Source organism: Chenopodium album, chromosome 7 (genome assembly GCF_948465745.1).
Source record: "Chenopodium album chromosome 7, dcCheAlbu1.1, whole genome shotgun sequence".
Classification (NCBI taxonomy): domain Eukaryota; kingdom Viridiplantae; phylum Streptophyta; class Magnoliopsida; order Caryophyllales; family Amaranthaceae; genus Chenopodium; species Chenopodium album.
The window spans coordinates 71453108-71468846 of NC_137840.1; the positions used below are offsets into that span (position 1 = coordinate 71453108).

The 15739-nt window shown below is 32.6% G+C and overlaps 1 protein-coding gene across 2 annotated transcripts; it reads left to right on the forward strand.

Moving 5' to 3' along the window:
- Positions 1-2749: 2749 nt before the first annotated feature.
- LOC145639414 (isochorismate synthase, chloroplastic-like) lies at positions 2750-11902 on the forward strand. Of its 2 annotated transcripts, XM_081690655.1 has the most exons (15): positions 2777-3208; positions 5547-5785; positions 6384-6501; positions 6609-6725; positions 6805-6951; positions 7097-7171; positions 7261-7329; positions 8029-8147; positions 8242-8299; positions 8433-8543; positions 9239-9323; positions 9735-9832; positions 9998-10090; positions 10428-10484; positions 11438-11902. In XM_081690655.1, the coding sequence occupies exons 1-14, from the start codon at positions 2930-2932 to the stop codon at positions 10476-10478; spliced, it is 1659 nt and encodes a 552-aa protein (XP_081546781.1). In that variant the 5' UTR covers positions 2777-2929; the 3' UTR covers positions 10479-10484; positions 11438-11902. The 2 variants fall into 2 exon arrangements, 1 of the variants encoding a protein (XP_081546781.1); XR_014114880.1 differs by lacking the exons at positions 9735-9832; positions 9998-10090; positions 10428-10484; positions 11438-11902 and adding an exon at positions 8978-9129 and having other exon boundaries at positions 2750-3208.
- The last annotated feature ends 3837 nt before the right edge of the window (positions 11903-15739 follow it).

Here is a 15739-nt window from a genome sequence, read left to right on the forward strand (position 1 = left end):
ATATCAATATCAATGAAATACATGAACCTTGCAAGTTGCTTAAAAATATATTATATTTTAGTACTATGAAGAGTTTGCTAGCATTTTACTCAATACTCGTATTATTTATGGCCCTTGTCATGCAACTTTTGTTGTGGTTAGTATTAAGAATATTTATTTCCATATATACTCACTACTGAAACTTTTGGGGGGTGTTAAATACCGCCAACATTATTTATCAAAACCGCCAACATTTGATGTAAAGAGACAATAGTACCCTTACTATTTCTTTTTCTTTTTTCCCTCCCTTTGACCATCCACGACCAACATTACTGTCACCAACTACCCACACAACCACATTACTGTCACCAACTACCCACACAACCACATTGGGCAGAGGTGAAGGACAGCGGCAGCACAACAATGTAGGGAGGCGGCGGTGGTGGTTAAAGTTTTGTGACAGTGAAGGGGTTGGCGAGTACAAGACAGCGACGACCGCGAATACGATGGTGAATGTATTGACGTGATGGTGGGAAAGGGGATACTTTTTTAAAAAAATTATTCCGGCGTCATCAATCGGCAGTCAAAACTGGTGGACATCGCCGGTAACCGCCGTCCAAAACCGGTTACCGTGTAGGTTGACCGGTTTTGGCCTCCGGTTGACCACGGTTTCCGGCGTCCAAAACTAGTCAACCGGTACGGGAATCGGTTTTGAACGCCGATTACCATGGTGGTTGATCGGTTTTGCGCACCGGTTGTGTTGGTCGCCGGATTTAAAAAAAACACCACCTTCCTGCCGACGAAGGAAGGTGGTGGGTCGTCGTTTTATTGATGGTGTTGACTGCTTCTGTTGGGCAATATAAAAAATATAAGACAATACCTCTTTGAGGTTGTGGACCTTGATGGTGGGTGCTGGTGGTGGACTGGTGGTCGTGGACTTGTGGTAGTGTGGGAGGTGGCGGTGGTGTGGGTTGTGGAAGTGGTGGTTGCTCTAATTTTGATGGTGGTTGATGGTTGAATTTGAGTGTTGAATCTTGATGAACTTAGGAGAGAGATAGCCAAATTGGGATAATAAGGGTAATCTTGTCTCTTCATTACTTTTGTTGGCGGTTTGATAAAAAACGTTGGCAGTATTTAGCAATTCTTTTAAAAAATACTAATAAAAGAAAAAAGGGTTTTTCTACATGGTACCCTTGAATTTTTGAGTTTTCTACCTTGTACCCTTCTAAATTAAAATTTCTACAAGGTGACCTAGAGTTATTAGTTTATTTTACATTATACTCTTGAGTTTTTAGATTGTTCTATATGGTACCCTTGAGTAGTAATATAAATGGCTCTAAATTAATTTGACTCAAACCCACACCACCTAAACGACTTATTTAGCACCATCAAATACACAACTAACATGTTTATTGCAAAAAAAAAAAAAAAAAAAAAAAAAAAAAAAAAAAAAAAAAAAAACTAACAACTTGAGTCCCTCTAAAACAAGCTCTTTTAGTTAAAGTATGAGCAAAATAAAGTTCTTACCTTCCATCTCAAATGATCATATAAAAGTTCCACTAAATAGCGAATAATGAAGATTGGTGATTCCTCCATCTAATATAAATATAGAAGTGGTAAATAGATCATTTAGATGGTGTCGGTTTGAGTCAAATTAAGTTAGAGTCATTTAATTTACAACTCAAGGGTACCATGTAGAAAAACCCAAAAACTCAAGGGCACCTTGTAGAACTTAGGATTTAGAAGGGTACAATGTAGAAAACCCAATAACTCAGGGGTACCATGTAGAAAAACCCAAGAAAAAACATTAGGATATTTTTATTTGTTTGTTTCTAGCTATATTAGGTTGTTTAAGTTAATTTCTTGTTGTAACAATACTTAATTACTAGTAGGAAAAGTTGCAGTAGAACACTGGTTAAATATTGGACATTAAGCTGCAGTAAAAAGCTTTTTCTATTTGGATTTTTATTTCTTTTCACTTTCTTAACCAAAAACTGTTTACTATTAGTAGTAGAAATCTTGGTATCCAATACCTAAAATCAACTCTTGACTCTTGTTTACATATATATTTATTCTTTTTGTCTCTCTCTACAACAAAAATATATTACAAAAGTAGTCATAGTACTCCGTTCTCATTAGCTTAGTTAACTCTTATGATACGACTCATACGAGTATTAAATGATTCCAAGTTCAAATCCGAATATCTAGACCTACCATTGGATTAATATGTAGTGACTAATTTGGTTTTAGTAGTTTTATTTGTTTATGTCATTATGTGTTTGGCTAGGGAGCTTTCTATTTAAGGGAATAATAGATCATAGAACAATATATACTAACTATAACAATTTATAGTAGATGTCACTTAACTTAGTTGATTATAGTTTTTCATATGTTACCCAAAATCTAAAATCAAACCTCGTAACCATAGTGCCTCATTTGTTAACTCTTATGATGGAAATTAAGTCCAACTTCGAATCCTTATTGGTTCGTTGGACCTACTGTAAGACTATCTTTGAATCGTTCTAATTTTATCAGATGTCTCCGAAGAGACATTATATATAGGACTAATCTAGTTTAGGAGTAGTTTTCTCTGAATCGTTCTGATTTTATCAGATGTCTCCGAAGAAACACTATAGGACTAATCTAATTTCAGCGTAGTTTTGTTTCTTCTTCATATGTCTAGCTAGCAGCTTTCCATTTGAAGTGGGAAAAATCACAAAAGAATACAACTCCTTATGTGTCACAATAACAACCAATCAATTCTATAAACATGAACTATATGTCTATATACGTCAAATTGCCCATAACTTCCACTATTTTACAAAAGACGCTCCCAATTTGTCCACTAAAAACTCTTAGAAGCACAGCAACATTATATCAATTGGCCCCCAAATAATTTATTTTGAACCAACCCATCAATTTTAACCATTTTTAGCTCAAAAATCAAATCATGGTTGCAGCAACATCTTCTTTTTCTGTAGGGAAGTGCATTACTCGGTTTCTTGACTTAGAACCACAAAGACACCACTATCAATCATGTTCATTATCAATTATGTCTATGAATGGGTGCCAAGGTGACCCCAAAATTCCACTAGGGATCGTCGAAACTCGAACTCTACCTTCGGTTCCATCCCCGGCTCTAGCCTTGGACCGTCTTAAATATACCATTTCCGACTTAAGGTCTAACCAACCATACTCTAATATCCCCTCCGGTCTCATCCGCATCCAGGTAAACTTTTTTCTTTAGCTCTTTAGAGTTATTAAAGTTCTTAATTACTTCGTATATTTTAGCTTAATGCAAGAATGTTGCATATATATGGAACATAAGCTAATTTTTGGTTTCATAGTGTACATACGTACCATACTCCCTTCGTTTCTTTATTTTAGCCGCATAGTAAAAATGTGGGTCAAACTTTATTATCTTTGAACAATAATCATGATGTTTATTGGTATGTGGGCTCTTAATTATCGAACATTGAGGAAAGGTATGAAGTGAACGTTGTGATAAGTGAATTAGGATAGGAGTTGTATTATCCTTTTCCTTATCCTAAAAATCACTCTTTGTGGTGTACAAAGAAGAGAACTTTGAAGAAATTTGTACTTGCTTTCTATCATACTTTTGCAAAACTCATTGATGATTGAGGAATGAGAGATTGGCTAAAGTAATAATAATGTGTAGTAATTTAGGCTTTGTTTTTTGTATGGAATAATTTAATCAAATTTTATATGAACTTACTCCGTATTATATTTGAATTTATATTGTTTTGAGAGGAAAATATTCTGCCTATTTTTTTTTTTATAAATTTTTATGCATTTGAATTTATCCGATTTTTTTTTTCAACTTAATGATTTTGTCTAATGCATCAAAATAAGTTAAAATAAAATCAGATGAGCTACTTTAAATAGACTATTAGTCACAAGTTATCAGTGAAAAGACCTCATTTTGTCTTCATTTGTTGTTCCTATTTTGACGATATGTGTTGTCTATAAATTTTTTTTTTTTTCAATTATTAGTAATTATTATAAATTAAAATTATATACATTAGCTACCATGAGAATTAAGTGGGAGTTCTTTGATTCTGCCTTAATTTTATTGTCTAATAATTCTTTTATTCCACCACATTTAATTGTCTAATAATGTCCTCTAGTTATTAGTTTAAAATGTAGGCTTAGTGGTAAAATGATTTTCTAACTTTGAGATTGGGGGTTCAATTTACACTAGAAGCACTTTGAAGGAGGAGGTTCTCATATCCCCCCCCCCCCCCCCCCCTCCTTCCTAAGTTTGAGCCCATTAACTTAGATATGATTGAGTGATTGACCAATGCGAGGTTTTAGGATGCGTTTTATTCACCTGATTTTTTCTTATTTAAACTTATTAGCCCTTATTTTTTAGTTATAAATTGAACTTGGGTAGCCCTGAATCCCTGATTAACCTTTATCACAACTTATCTGAATTTATTTTTTCTAAAATTATTTTATCTGAATTTATTTTTTCTAAAATTATTTTATCTGAATTTATTTGAACTTGTGAAACAAGTGGAAATAGGTTAAGACTGATGAGTAGTAATTGGGTTGCAATTATTGAAAAACTAAATGCAAAATTAATTATTTGAATTGACATTAATTGTATGTAACAACTCTGTGAGAAAATGAGGAAGCAAAATTATTTTATTAATGTAATATTAGCTACTCTCTCCATCCTAATTAACCTTTATCACAACATATCTAAATTTATTTTTTCTAAAATTATTTTATCTGAATTTATTTGAACTTCTGAAGCAAGTGGAAATAGGTGAAGACTGATGAGTAGTTTAATTAATTGGGTTGGAATGATTGAAAAATTAAATGCGAAATTAATTATTTGAATTGACATTAATTGGTACATAACAACTCTGTGAGAAAATGAGGAAGTAGAATTATTAATTGATGTGATATTAGCTACTCCCTTCATCCTTTTATTACAAGCCTTTTTCTAATATTTATTCTAGCATAATAAAGAGAAATATGATTCTAATTAAGGGACGGAGAGAATAGTATGTAACAACTCTATGAAAAATTAAGACATTGGACTAAGGATATATATATTAAGGGTATAGAGAACTAGGAGAGCCTAGGACACGGATGATATATATGAGATTAATTTGACACCATTACTCACAAAACTTTAACTAATTGAGCTAGTTAGTAACTACTCAATATGTAGAATCTATTGATTTATGACATGAGATTGTAACTAGTCGTTCTATATATATATAAATAATAAAAAAAAAAAATCAAATAGGTTATTGATTTTGACCAATTAACCTACTTGATTGTGTTTCAAATCATACAACACATCATAAACTAAATTAGATACTTGTTAAAATCGAATGTACTTGTGATAATTTAGGGATGAAGCTAGACCCAAATAAACCCAATCTTTTATTGTTTTTGGCAAAAAAATAAAAAAAAAAGTCCTTCCAAAATATTAACCTTGCATACTTTGCCTTATCAAATCCTGTTTATATCATTATTGTGGCGTTAATTTCTGATATAAAAGCAATAATATTTGAATTTAATTTTGAAAGGTACCAATAGAGCAAGAGATAGAAGCCATAGATTGGCTTCATTCACAAGACCACCACCACCAACTCCCTCGCCTTTTCTTCTCCGGTAGACGTCAATTCAACGGCTCTGATTTCATCGACGCCAACGACAATGGTAAAATCGACGGCCATCATCTCATTAGCGTCGCAGGTTTAGGTGCTGCCGTTTATTTTCAGCATTTTCGCCCTTTCTCATTTGATGACTGGAGTTCAATTAAGAGGTACTCTTCTTCAATTTCTTTCAAATCCTTTGTCTTTGTCTTTGTCTTTTTTATTTTTTTTTTTATTTTTTTTTTATTATTATTTTTTTTTTATTGATTAATTCTTGTACTACGTAATACTGGGTTTCGGTAATTTTCTGCTGTTTTCATTCTAGAATTAAAAGCCGCTTTTTTTTTGGTAGTTAAAATTTTGGGTGGTTAAAATTCGCTAATTTTAAGCTTAAATTTGTAAGATTTTAATTTTTTAAGTTTATAAAGCATACTAGTACTATTTATGCTAAGATATTATTGCAGAAATTAATGGTTTATTCAAATTTACAAGTCAATTATCGCAACATTATTCAATTTGGCGGAAGAATGATATAATTTGCTGAGACTATAAGAGTATTGTTTAGTGGAATTTGATAATCTATTTGTTCATCAAAGAATTTTCTAGGAGAAATTTTGTGAGTTTATGAATTATGATGCTGATTGATGATTAACTTGTTACAGGGTGTTATATTATACAAGTATAATTTTACAATCAAGTTAAATTGGGATATTAAAAACTTTTTGTAAGATTTCTAACCATGTAATGTTATACATGTATGGTTTGAAGGTTCCTGTCGAAGAGTTGTCCTTTGATTCGTGCATATGGGGCGATCCGATTTGATGCAAAAGTTGATATATCGAAAGAATGGGAGCCTTTTGGCTCCTTCTACTTCATGGTTCCTCAGGTAGACCAACTCTTCTACTGTTATATGTATGTGATGCTTGTTGATAAGCGGTGCTACCAGGTATTATTTTAATATATGAACAACCCATTGTTAGACATGAATGACAGGTTGAGTTCAATGAATTCGAAGGAAGGTCCTTGTTGGCTGCCAATGTTGCATGGGATAATGGCCTTTCATGCCCTTGGGAATCAGCAATTGATTCCCTTCAAGCAACCTTGGATCAGGTAACCTTAGCTTGTAAACATTGCGTGTTTTGTTTTGAACATTGAGCCCCTCTTTAGTGAGTTTATTTTAATGTCATAGGTCAAATTTTTCATCTTCAAGTCAGAGAAAAAATTTCCTAAAACTACAATTAGGGCTGATATATTGCACATCCCTGATGAGGAAAATTGGGAGATTGCTGTTACAAAAGCATTGAAGATGATCAGAAGCAGCTCAGCTCTCACAAAGGTATCGGATTTGGGACACTCTAATTAGTCTAACACTGTATCATATACTTCGTAGTATTGTACTGTTATAGTGTTATGTATTCTAATATTCTGTCTTTTTGACTTTTTTTTTTTTTTTTTTTTTTGTAACTTTCATGTGACACTAGGCTGTACTTGCACGTAGTAGCAGAATCTTTACTACATCCGATATTGACCCGCTAGCATGGTTAGCTTGTTTACAGGTAGTCTATTCTTCAGTAAAAGCTGTGATTTCCTGTAAACTCTATAGTTTTAATTTTATGGTCTAGTTCCCTTTTAATTATTGTTGTAGGCAGAGGGGGATAATGCTTACCAGTTCTTGCTTCAGCCACCCAATGCACCAGCTTTCATTGGAAACACTGTAAGTTTCCAATTCCCCTTTCTCTAATTTGGCTTTGGTGGTAGTTTGTTAATTCTTAGCTTACATGAAACATGCCATTTTACATTTTTTTTTTCCGAAAACACACGTCTTTCTTACATAGTAAGATGAATTTGGAAAGGTCTTTCTACACACCAAAAAAAGTTGACTTATTTAATTTAGTTCATTGCTTCACAAGAGGAGCAACTGATTTATACTTAACATAAATGACAGTCACAACATGAGATATTGCCTGACAATATGCATATAAATATAAAATCTATTATACTGCCTTTCGTTCAGCGTTCTTGACAAAATTGAAACTTTGAAAGATGTCACAGCAGATTATTGGAGCCCTTAATGGAATTGCAAAGCTATTCTTACTTTCTTAGCACCTATGGATCTCATGAGCATTGCTTTCTATTTCTCTCTTTCTCTATGAAGTTTCTCAATTCCTAACATTCTTCAGATGAACTAAGAATAGGTTACCTTGTTTCATCCTGTTCTGCTGGTTTATTCAATTAAAGTACCCAGAAGGATTTTTGGCACCTGCTTTTCGCACTAATAATGTTACAAGTCTGTGATTGGACTGAAAACACTGAATATATTGGATGTTGAAGCTTGACCATTATGGTGTTGTGAATGATGCTTGTGATTCGTGCCTTTGTGTTGTTAGTAACCATTGATAAATCTATGCTATAGCCAGAGCAGCTGTTTCACCGAAAGAAGCTTAACATTTGGAGTGAAGCTTTGGCTGGAACCCGAGCCATATGTGGATCAGAGATTTTGGATCATAAGACAGCATTGGATCTTCTCTCCAGGTCAACCCTGCTATTAGAGTAACCCAGCTATTTGATATATGATTTCGTCGTTGTTTATCTGACAAATATTGTTTTTTGTCACATTGCTTTCCAGCCCAAAAGACAACTTAGAGTTTACAATTGTAAGGCAGTGTATAAAGAAGAAACTTGAGGTGAGTGAATATTTATAGCTACCAGATAAGCTTTTCTTGATAATACTTTTTCTGCCTTAGAGTAGAAACTATTTATTGAAGCTTGACTAATGTTACCTATTACTTACGTCATATCTTTGAATATTTTTCACAGTCTGTGTGTAACTCAGTATTAGTGGATCCCCAGAAGGCAATTCGAAAGCTTCCCAGAGTACAACATCTGTATGCTAATTTAAAAGGAAGATTAAGAAGTGAAGATGATGAGGTATGCTTATGATTTTTATTTATTTTTTAATTTATTTATTTATTTTGGGAATAAGTGTGTAGGCACATATAAATTGTTTAAGTGCCACATCGGAAATTTAAAATTTGTGCTTACAGCGTGTTCTACTTTTTATGTGAAAGATTCTTATCTTATCAGTATGCCCCTATTGTCACTGTTCCATTACGTGATGGTTTTGAACAGAGTTATTTCTTTATTATAATGTACTGCATGATACTTACCAATAAAGTTAACTGAGCATCTTTTATGGACATGGCCGAGCATCTCACCAAATGAAGACAGGGAACCCAATATTTGCTGATCTAGAGCTTATAACTTTCCTTTTTTGAAATAATGACGGATTCAACAAAAGCAATATAGAAGCAGGAGCTAGGCAATGTGTGTAGTTTCTGAAATTAGACTTTTAATGTGTTCAGCATTTTGGAAGAATACTACCCTGGTTGTAGTAGAGGTGCAGTTATATTTGTAAGGCTGGAAGAAAGTTAATTTCATTGGTAGTATCATTTTGGAAGAATGATTACAAGTTCCTATAACTGCATTTTGGAAGAAAGTTTCAGTCTGTACAAAGGTACAAGCATTAGGAAAAGTGAATATCTTCTTTTTTGGAGAAAGAGATGTTTGTGAGTGTATTATGTATTAGTATATAACCTTTTTCTGCTTTTTTGAATGAATTTCAGTTTGAGATTTTATCTTCTCTTCACCCAAGTCCAGCTGTGTGTGGATTTCCAGCTGAAGATGCACGTTGCCTTATTGCAGAAACTGGTATTCTGTCTAACCATAAACTTGAACTTTTGATTTCTACTTTGTGATTAGTTTTGTGCATTGAATTAAGTTGAAAGTATATGCTTGTATCTTCATTACAAGTCATAAGAGCCACATTAATCAAGGTTTAAACTGATATAATATAATGATTTTATATCCTAACTTACCATAGAAACTGATTTTGAGGTAACATATGTGCTTAGATATAGAGTTGATGCTATTTTGAGGTAACATATGTGCTTAGATATAGAGTTAATGCTAGTTCTAAGTTACATCAGATACTACAGCATATGTCATGTTGGTATATAAAGAATCGTTCTTGCTTCTTTTTAATTTTTGCTAACCAATTCAATAGATTCTAGTAGCTCCTCAGATGTTTTCTTTTCTTTTTCTTTTTCTTTTTTTTCCCAGAAATGTTCGACCGAGGAATGTATGCTGGCCCTATTGGTTGGTTTGGAGGTGAAGAAGCTGAATTTGCAGTTGGGATAAGGTCTGCTTTAGTAAAGAAGGTAAGTTGTGGAACTTTGTCCTGTGGACAGTTCTGAATCCTTCTGATTGAAAACTATGGAATTCTTGATTTTTTTTCTTTTTGTTGCATTGCCTGGCCTGTGCTCTGCTGATGGCCGTGAAATTTTTCACCAGCTTACATTTATAATTTGGTGTTCATTTGACAGGGTCTTGGTGCTTTCTTTTATGCTGGAACTGGAATTGTTGAGGGAAGTGATCCTTCCTTAGAGTGGGAAGAATTGGAGCTGAAAACTATGCAGGTTTTTCCCTTTCTTCATCTTGTTCTTTCTTCTTCATCCTACTGCTCCTTCCTCTTAGGAGATCCACATAAATTTTCAGCTTGTGTAAACAACTAGGCATTCATTTGCACATGTAATACGAGTATACAACATGCCTTTGTGTGAGCAATCAATGCCTAGTGCTCCTTTTCACATTTACAAGGACCTTTGTTATAATAGGTCCCTCTTGTAATGGTACAGAACTATGGATCAGCGGAATAGTTTGAAGTTTAGTTGATCAAAACAGGTTATCAAAATTATATTATATAATAATCATAATTGAATTGTTAACTTATTAGTTGATTGATTTTCTCTACAGTTCACCAAGATGTTGAGACTTGAGGTACCTCTCTTGCATACCGTTACATGATTTCAGGTCTCTCTCTCTCTCTCTCTCTCTCTCTGTTATAAAATTACATAATTAAGTATGAAAATTCAGAGATGTTGGGGAGAGATGATGGATTGTTAATGAGATATTAAGCCCTAAATTAAGTTAATCATGTACTAATATTCTGAGACAGTAAGACAGTACACCACTATAGCAGATTAGCAGTATAGCCACAGCATGGATCAGCAGCTTAATTATCATTAGAATGAGGGATAAATCATTTATAAGAGTAAGATGGTTTTGTGGACTTGTAAGGTTTGTCATGCCTGAATTATAAAGTGACAGTGAAATTGGTCGTGAAAATACGAGTGATCCAACAATTACTCTGGATTTGTTTATTTAACCTATAGTAATTAAGATCTTCTAACACCGTTGTATCACCTTCTAGTTTACACGTACTTTAAATAGTCTGTAAATTTTCTACCAGGGTCTATTCCTCACGTAATGTATGATTTTTTTTACTTCACTTGTATTGTGAACTTTTTACCAGGGTTGAATGACTAATTCTTGTATTATAGTGGACATTAGTCAGGTTAGATTCTTGGCCATTAATAGGAGTGACTCACTGTGTTATTTGCTAGTTTTCTTTCTTTTGGTCTATGACACTCAATTATATGATCTCCACCCTCCATCCCCCATCTCCCCTCCCCAAACAAAACAGATCCTAACATTATAATCAGTTCGCTTTCTTTCTTTGATGTGACCCTCTTCTTTCTGAAATAAGTTATGGTGATGATTTGATGAATTTGGTTAGTAATGTTAAGAGAAGTCTGGGACTCTGGGGAGATTTCTGCAGTTTGATTTTGGTATCACTACTGTGTTATTTCTGATAATCTTAGATTTATAATTTTGCTTTCTGTATAGTTATATAAGCCAAATGTTGATCATGACACAAATTTCCGTTTCATATGCTGCATTTTCTAAATTATTTTGTTCTACAGGAGCTAATTTTTGTGAATTTTGGACTCTTCATCATCGTGAATCTTGTTGAAATCCACTTAATTCTTCATTTGGTGATATACCAAGCTATGCAAATACTATGAACTTCATTTCTGCAACAAGTTTCGAATTTTTCCTACGAAGGTTTCAATCACTTCCCACATCTTTGTATAGAATTGTGAATCAAGCTGGACACTGTGGAAATGGGGTGAAGCAGCGAAAAAGGGCTAAAGAATCAAACATTAGAATACACAACAATCATACAAATGATGTTTACAAGCTATAGTTATTAAGCATGTCTTGTAAATTAGTGCACCTTCCCCTGCCCACAAGCATATGGTATGTAAGTTTTATAGAACAGGTTGATTTTTTTCTTGTTTCATTACCTTAGAATTTGTAACATTATAAGAAAACATTCTTGATTACATGTGATTTATAATTGATTGAATATTTTCACTATTTGGCAACTTTTTACTTTCTTTATTCCTGATTTACACATTTTCATTTTGATTTATGACTTTAAGGTTGTAGGTCTTAAACTCGTAATGATAGACAATTCATCAAAGTGAATTTCGTCATACATTAGAAAAATGAAGGAAGAGTTAATATTGAAATTTAATATCATAGAAATTTATTTACCATATTAATGGTTTAAGCTATGCACTATACCCTTATCATAAAACTGTTACGATTTTTTTAAATATTGAAAGAAGTATGTTTTTGTACTTTTGTAATACCTCTTGTTACTGTGAATATTAAGCAGCCAAAAGCCCTCCAAAGTCCAAACTATATTATAAAAAAAATGTGGAGAAAATCCAAAAAATAAGGCAACAAAAAGAATGTCACGTTAAGTTGATGATCATAATAATATAATAATAAAATCCCAAACTAACTCGCTTGGTAAAGGATTAATTTCTTTAAAAAGTACTAGAGTTTCGGTGTTACCTACTCAAAGAAAGGAAAGAATAAAAATTTCATTGTTTGAAGAATTTGAAAACGGTTAATACTAATAAGAGTAGTTAGTTCAGGCTCCCATTTTGCGTGGAATTCTTGCTAATCACTGGTCCCACTTTTCAATTCTGTTTTACTCAGACAACCTAAACTAACTTTCTGGCAGATATATCCCCTTTTTTTGCGTGAATTAGCCTCTTTCTCTATGCTTATTTTCCTTTTTTTGCACTATTTTTTTGGTTTCAAATGAGCCATTAGAGTGTTAGGAATTTACGAATACAAATTACAAACGAAGGAGAGCGATTTAAACTTATGAACTATTGTACATATGTTCTCAATATTTGTCATTAGATGAGCTTAAGATCTCTTTGGTACTTTGCTCTATTTTGTATATATGGATATAACTATATAAGGATTTAATAAACCTGATTATTAGAGATCAAGCGCGTCACTTTTTTTCCCCCACTTAGTTCACTCTTTGGACAAATACGAATCCAGGGCTTAATTTTGAGTGATTAAGTTTCAGTCCCTTCCCAATTGTATTTGGCTTGATAATCAGCGGGTTGAAGCTTCTTATCCAACCTATTTATTGAATAGGTTACTTAAATGACACGTTGAAGTCGCATTCAATTCACCTTATTTCCCCTAAATTTAGGATTCATTTGAAAATTAACCAGCCTTGGTAATTCATCTTGATAGGTAAGTTCAAATAAGGGATATCCAAGTTCAATTTACAACTTATACAGTTGTAATAAGGTCTAATAATAATAAGTTTATATGTGATCAAATAAGGGAAAATACAAGTGAATCTGCTAGATAAACGAATTTTTGTTAATCTGATAGCATTTTTGTAAATATATTGAAAAAGCACGCAGGGTCATTTATTCAGTATTTTTGGTGAGCTGTCCAATTACTGTTTGCTTTTTGCTTTTACTGTTTGGTGAGCTAATTACACATATACCCCTCCACTAGTACATAAAAAGACGCATATACCCCTCCACTGGTACTTGAAAAGACAATTATACCCCCAGATAAACAAAATCTGGGGAATTGACTGGGTATTGCTCATCAAATAATAAGCGAAAATCAGAGATATCAAAGGCTTATTCTTAAGTTGATATAAGTTCATATATATCCAAATAAGTTAAAATCAGGTAAATACATTGCACACCATAATTCACTAATACAAATTAAAAGAATGATAGTTTTGAGCATGTCATAATCAATAGGGTAATTTTTTTTTTCCTTCAAAAAAAAAAAAATAGAGATAAGCATGCATCTCTCTCGTGAATCATAAAACTGTTTGTGGAGGAAATGTCAACCAGCTACTTTGCTTATTATATTCGGTATCCTATTAGACAGGCAAAATTTATTAGATTATTGGTTCTCAAATTACGTTATTTAGTTGGTGTAGTTACAAGATTATCTACAAATTTATTCTCAAACATTCCCAATCTTTATTGAAAAGGGTAAGTTACCCGTAACTCTAACTATGGAAAATTATCATTAGTAACGGTTCTATATATAATTAATACTCCGTAAAAAATAATAGATACAAGTATAAAGTTAGATAACTCTCTAATTCTCTATCAATCAAGTATTGGTACCCTCGAGTGTACCGTACACACAACTAACTCAAGGTTAGTTTTTAGTCTTCATTTAATGATTAAATGAAAAACAATTATCAAAATAAGAACAAAATACTCATGAATATACCGTGTACATGACAATCTTTCTAAACCTTTGAATAGGTTTCATCTGAAAATCAATCAACAATAATGTAAAGGCAGCTCCTCGAGCTTATAATTTTGTTACGATTACGCCCCCGGGACATTGGATAAGCATTTAAAATATTGTCTAAAATGATATTAATTTGGAAAAACATGACAAAATCACACGTCGATCGGTGCAATTAATTTTCATTTTAAATTTAATCTTTTTACTTTTACCTAGCTTATCCAACACCCTCGGGGTGTTCGTTAGCTTTTGCCATTTTGTTATTGTCTACTTTGTGTGTGTGTGTGTTTTTTTTTTTTTGTCCCTATGAACAACTCCATTGCATTATTTTTTTTTTTTTTTGAGTCATTAAAAATTTGACCATTTTCGATCCTAGAAATCGGAAACCCCCGAGAGAAAATGCAAAGGCATGACAATTGCACTTCACTAAATTTCAATCAACTTCCTAATAAAACGAATATTTCAATCGGATCAACATTATACTATGTATATTTTTTATTTTATGAATCTTCGAAATATAAAATAATTTTAAGTATGTCAACATATTTTAATTTATTTTTCAAAAATTTTATCTAGCTTTTCACATAAAAAGGAAAAGTTGTTCATGCACCTTTCAGCCACCTCGCAATATCTAATTTAGCTAAGCTAGCTTTTCATTTCATCTAGTGAGCAAAATTTTGATTAATATCTAGTTTTCCATCTTCTAATTATGGACATTCCAATTAATATTGTTTTTCTTAAATTCTTGTACTGTAATTTTCTTTAGCTACCATTTTCTTAACATTTAACTAACTTCCAGCTGATTTTTCAAATTAGCTAATAATTTCAACTACCTTCTGATTTTTTAGCTAAATTATAATATTGTCAACCACATCCTAGAATCCTAGATCATCAATTTATTTACTTGTATATGTTTTTTATATATCTTTTGTCATATTACATGCATATGTTATTAATATGTATGATATAGATTATGGACATAGATAAGTATTCCCTACAATAATCCATATATCATATATGTATTCATGAATGAGTTAACAATTAGGTATGTCCCATAATATAATATGGGGTGGTAAATTATATTTTATTTTTTCGAAATAATATGGAGCAATAAATTAGTGATTCTTGAGTGAAACTTATCTGCCTACTAATTAAGATTTGCATGTTCTGATTTACTGAACTAAGCTGAATTGAACTGAAATGAATTGTTTATGAGAGAAGAAAATTAGGAACGAAACTGAGCTAAACTGAACTGATTGGAGCAGAATTAGACTGAACTGAATTGATTATACGAAGTATTAACTAGAAATCTCACGTGACTCATGCAATTATATATTGTTATTCTCATTTCCTTGATCCTCAGTGTAACAAAAACATTAATGAGAAACAAAACCTTTTAAGACACCTTTTTTTTTTTTTTTTTTTTTTTTTGCATTTTCTTACAAGCTTGTTGCAGCTATCAATTTGGTTAGCAAGAAGTAGTGTAGCAGGGGTAAAAGGGTAAAAGCAGCAGGTTCAAAAAGGCCAAAACAGATAAGAAGTTGGGTACTGTCAGGTCTGTGTAAAACAGCCACGCCAGAGGCCGAGAGAGTATCCGAATGCAGAAGATCATATGC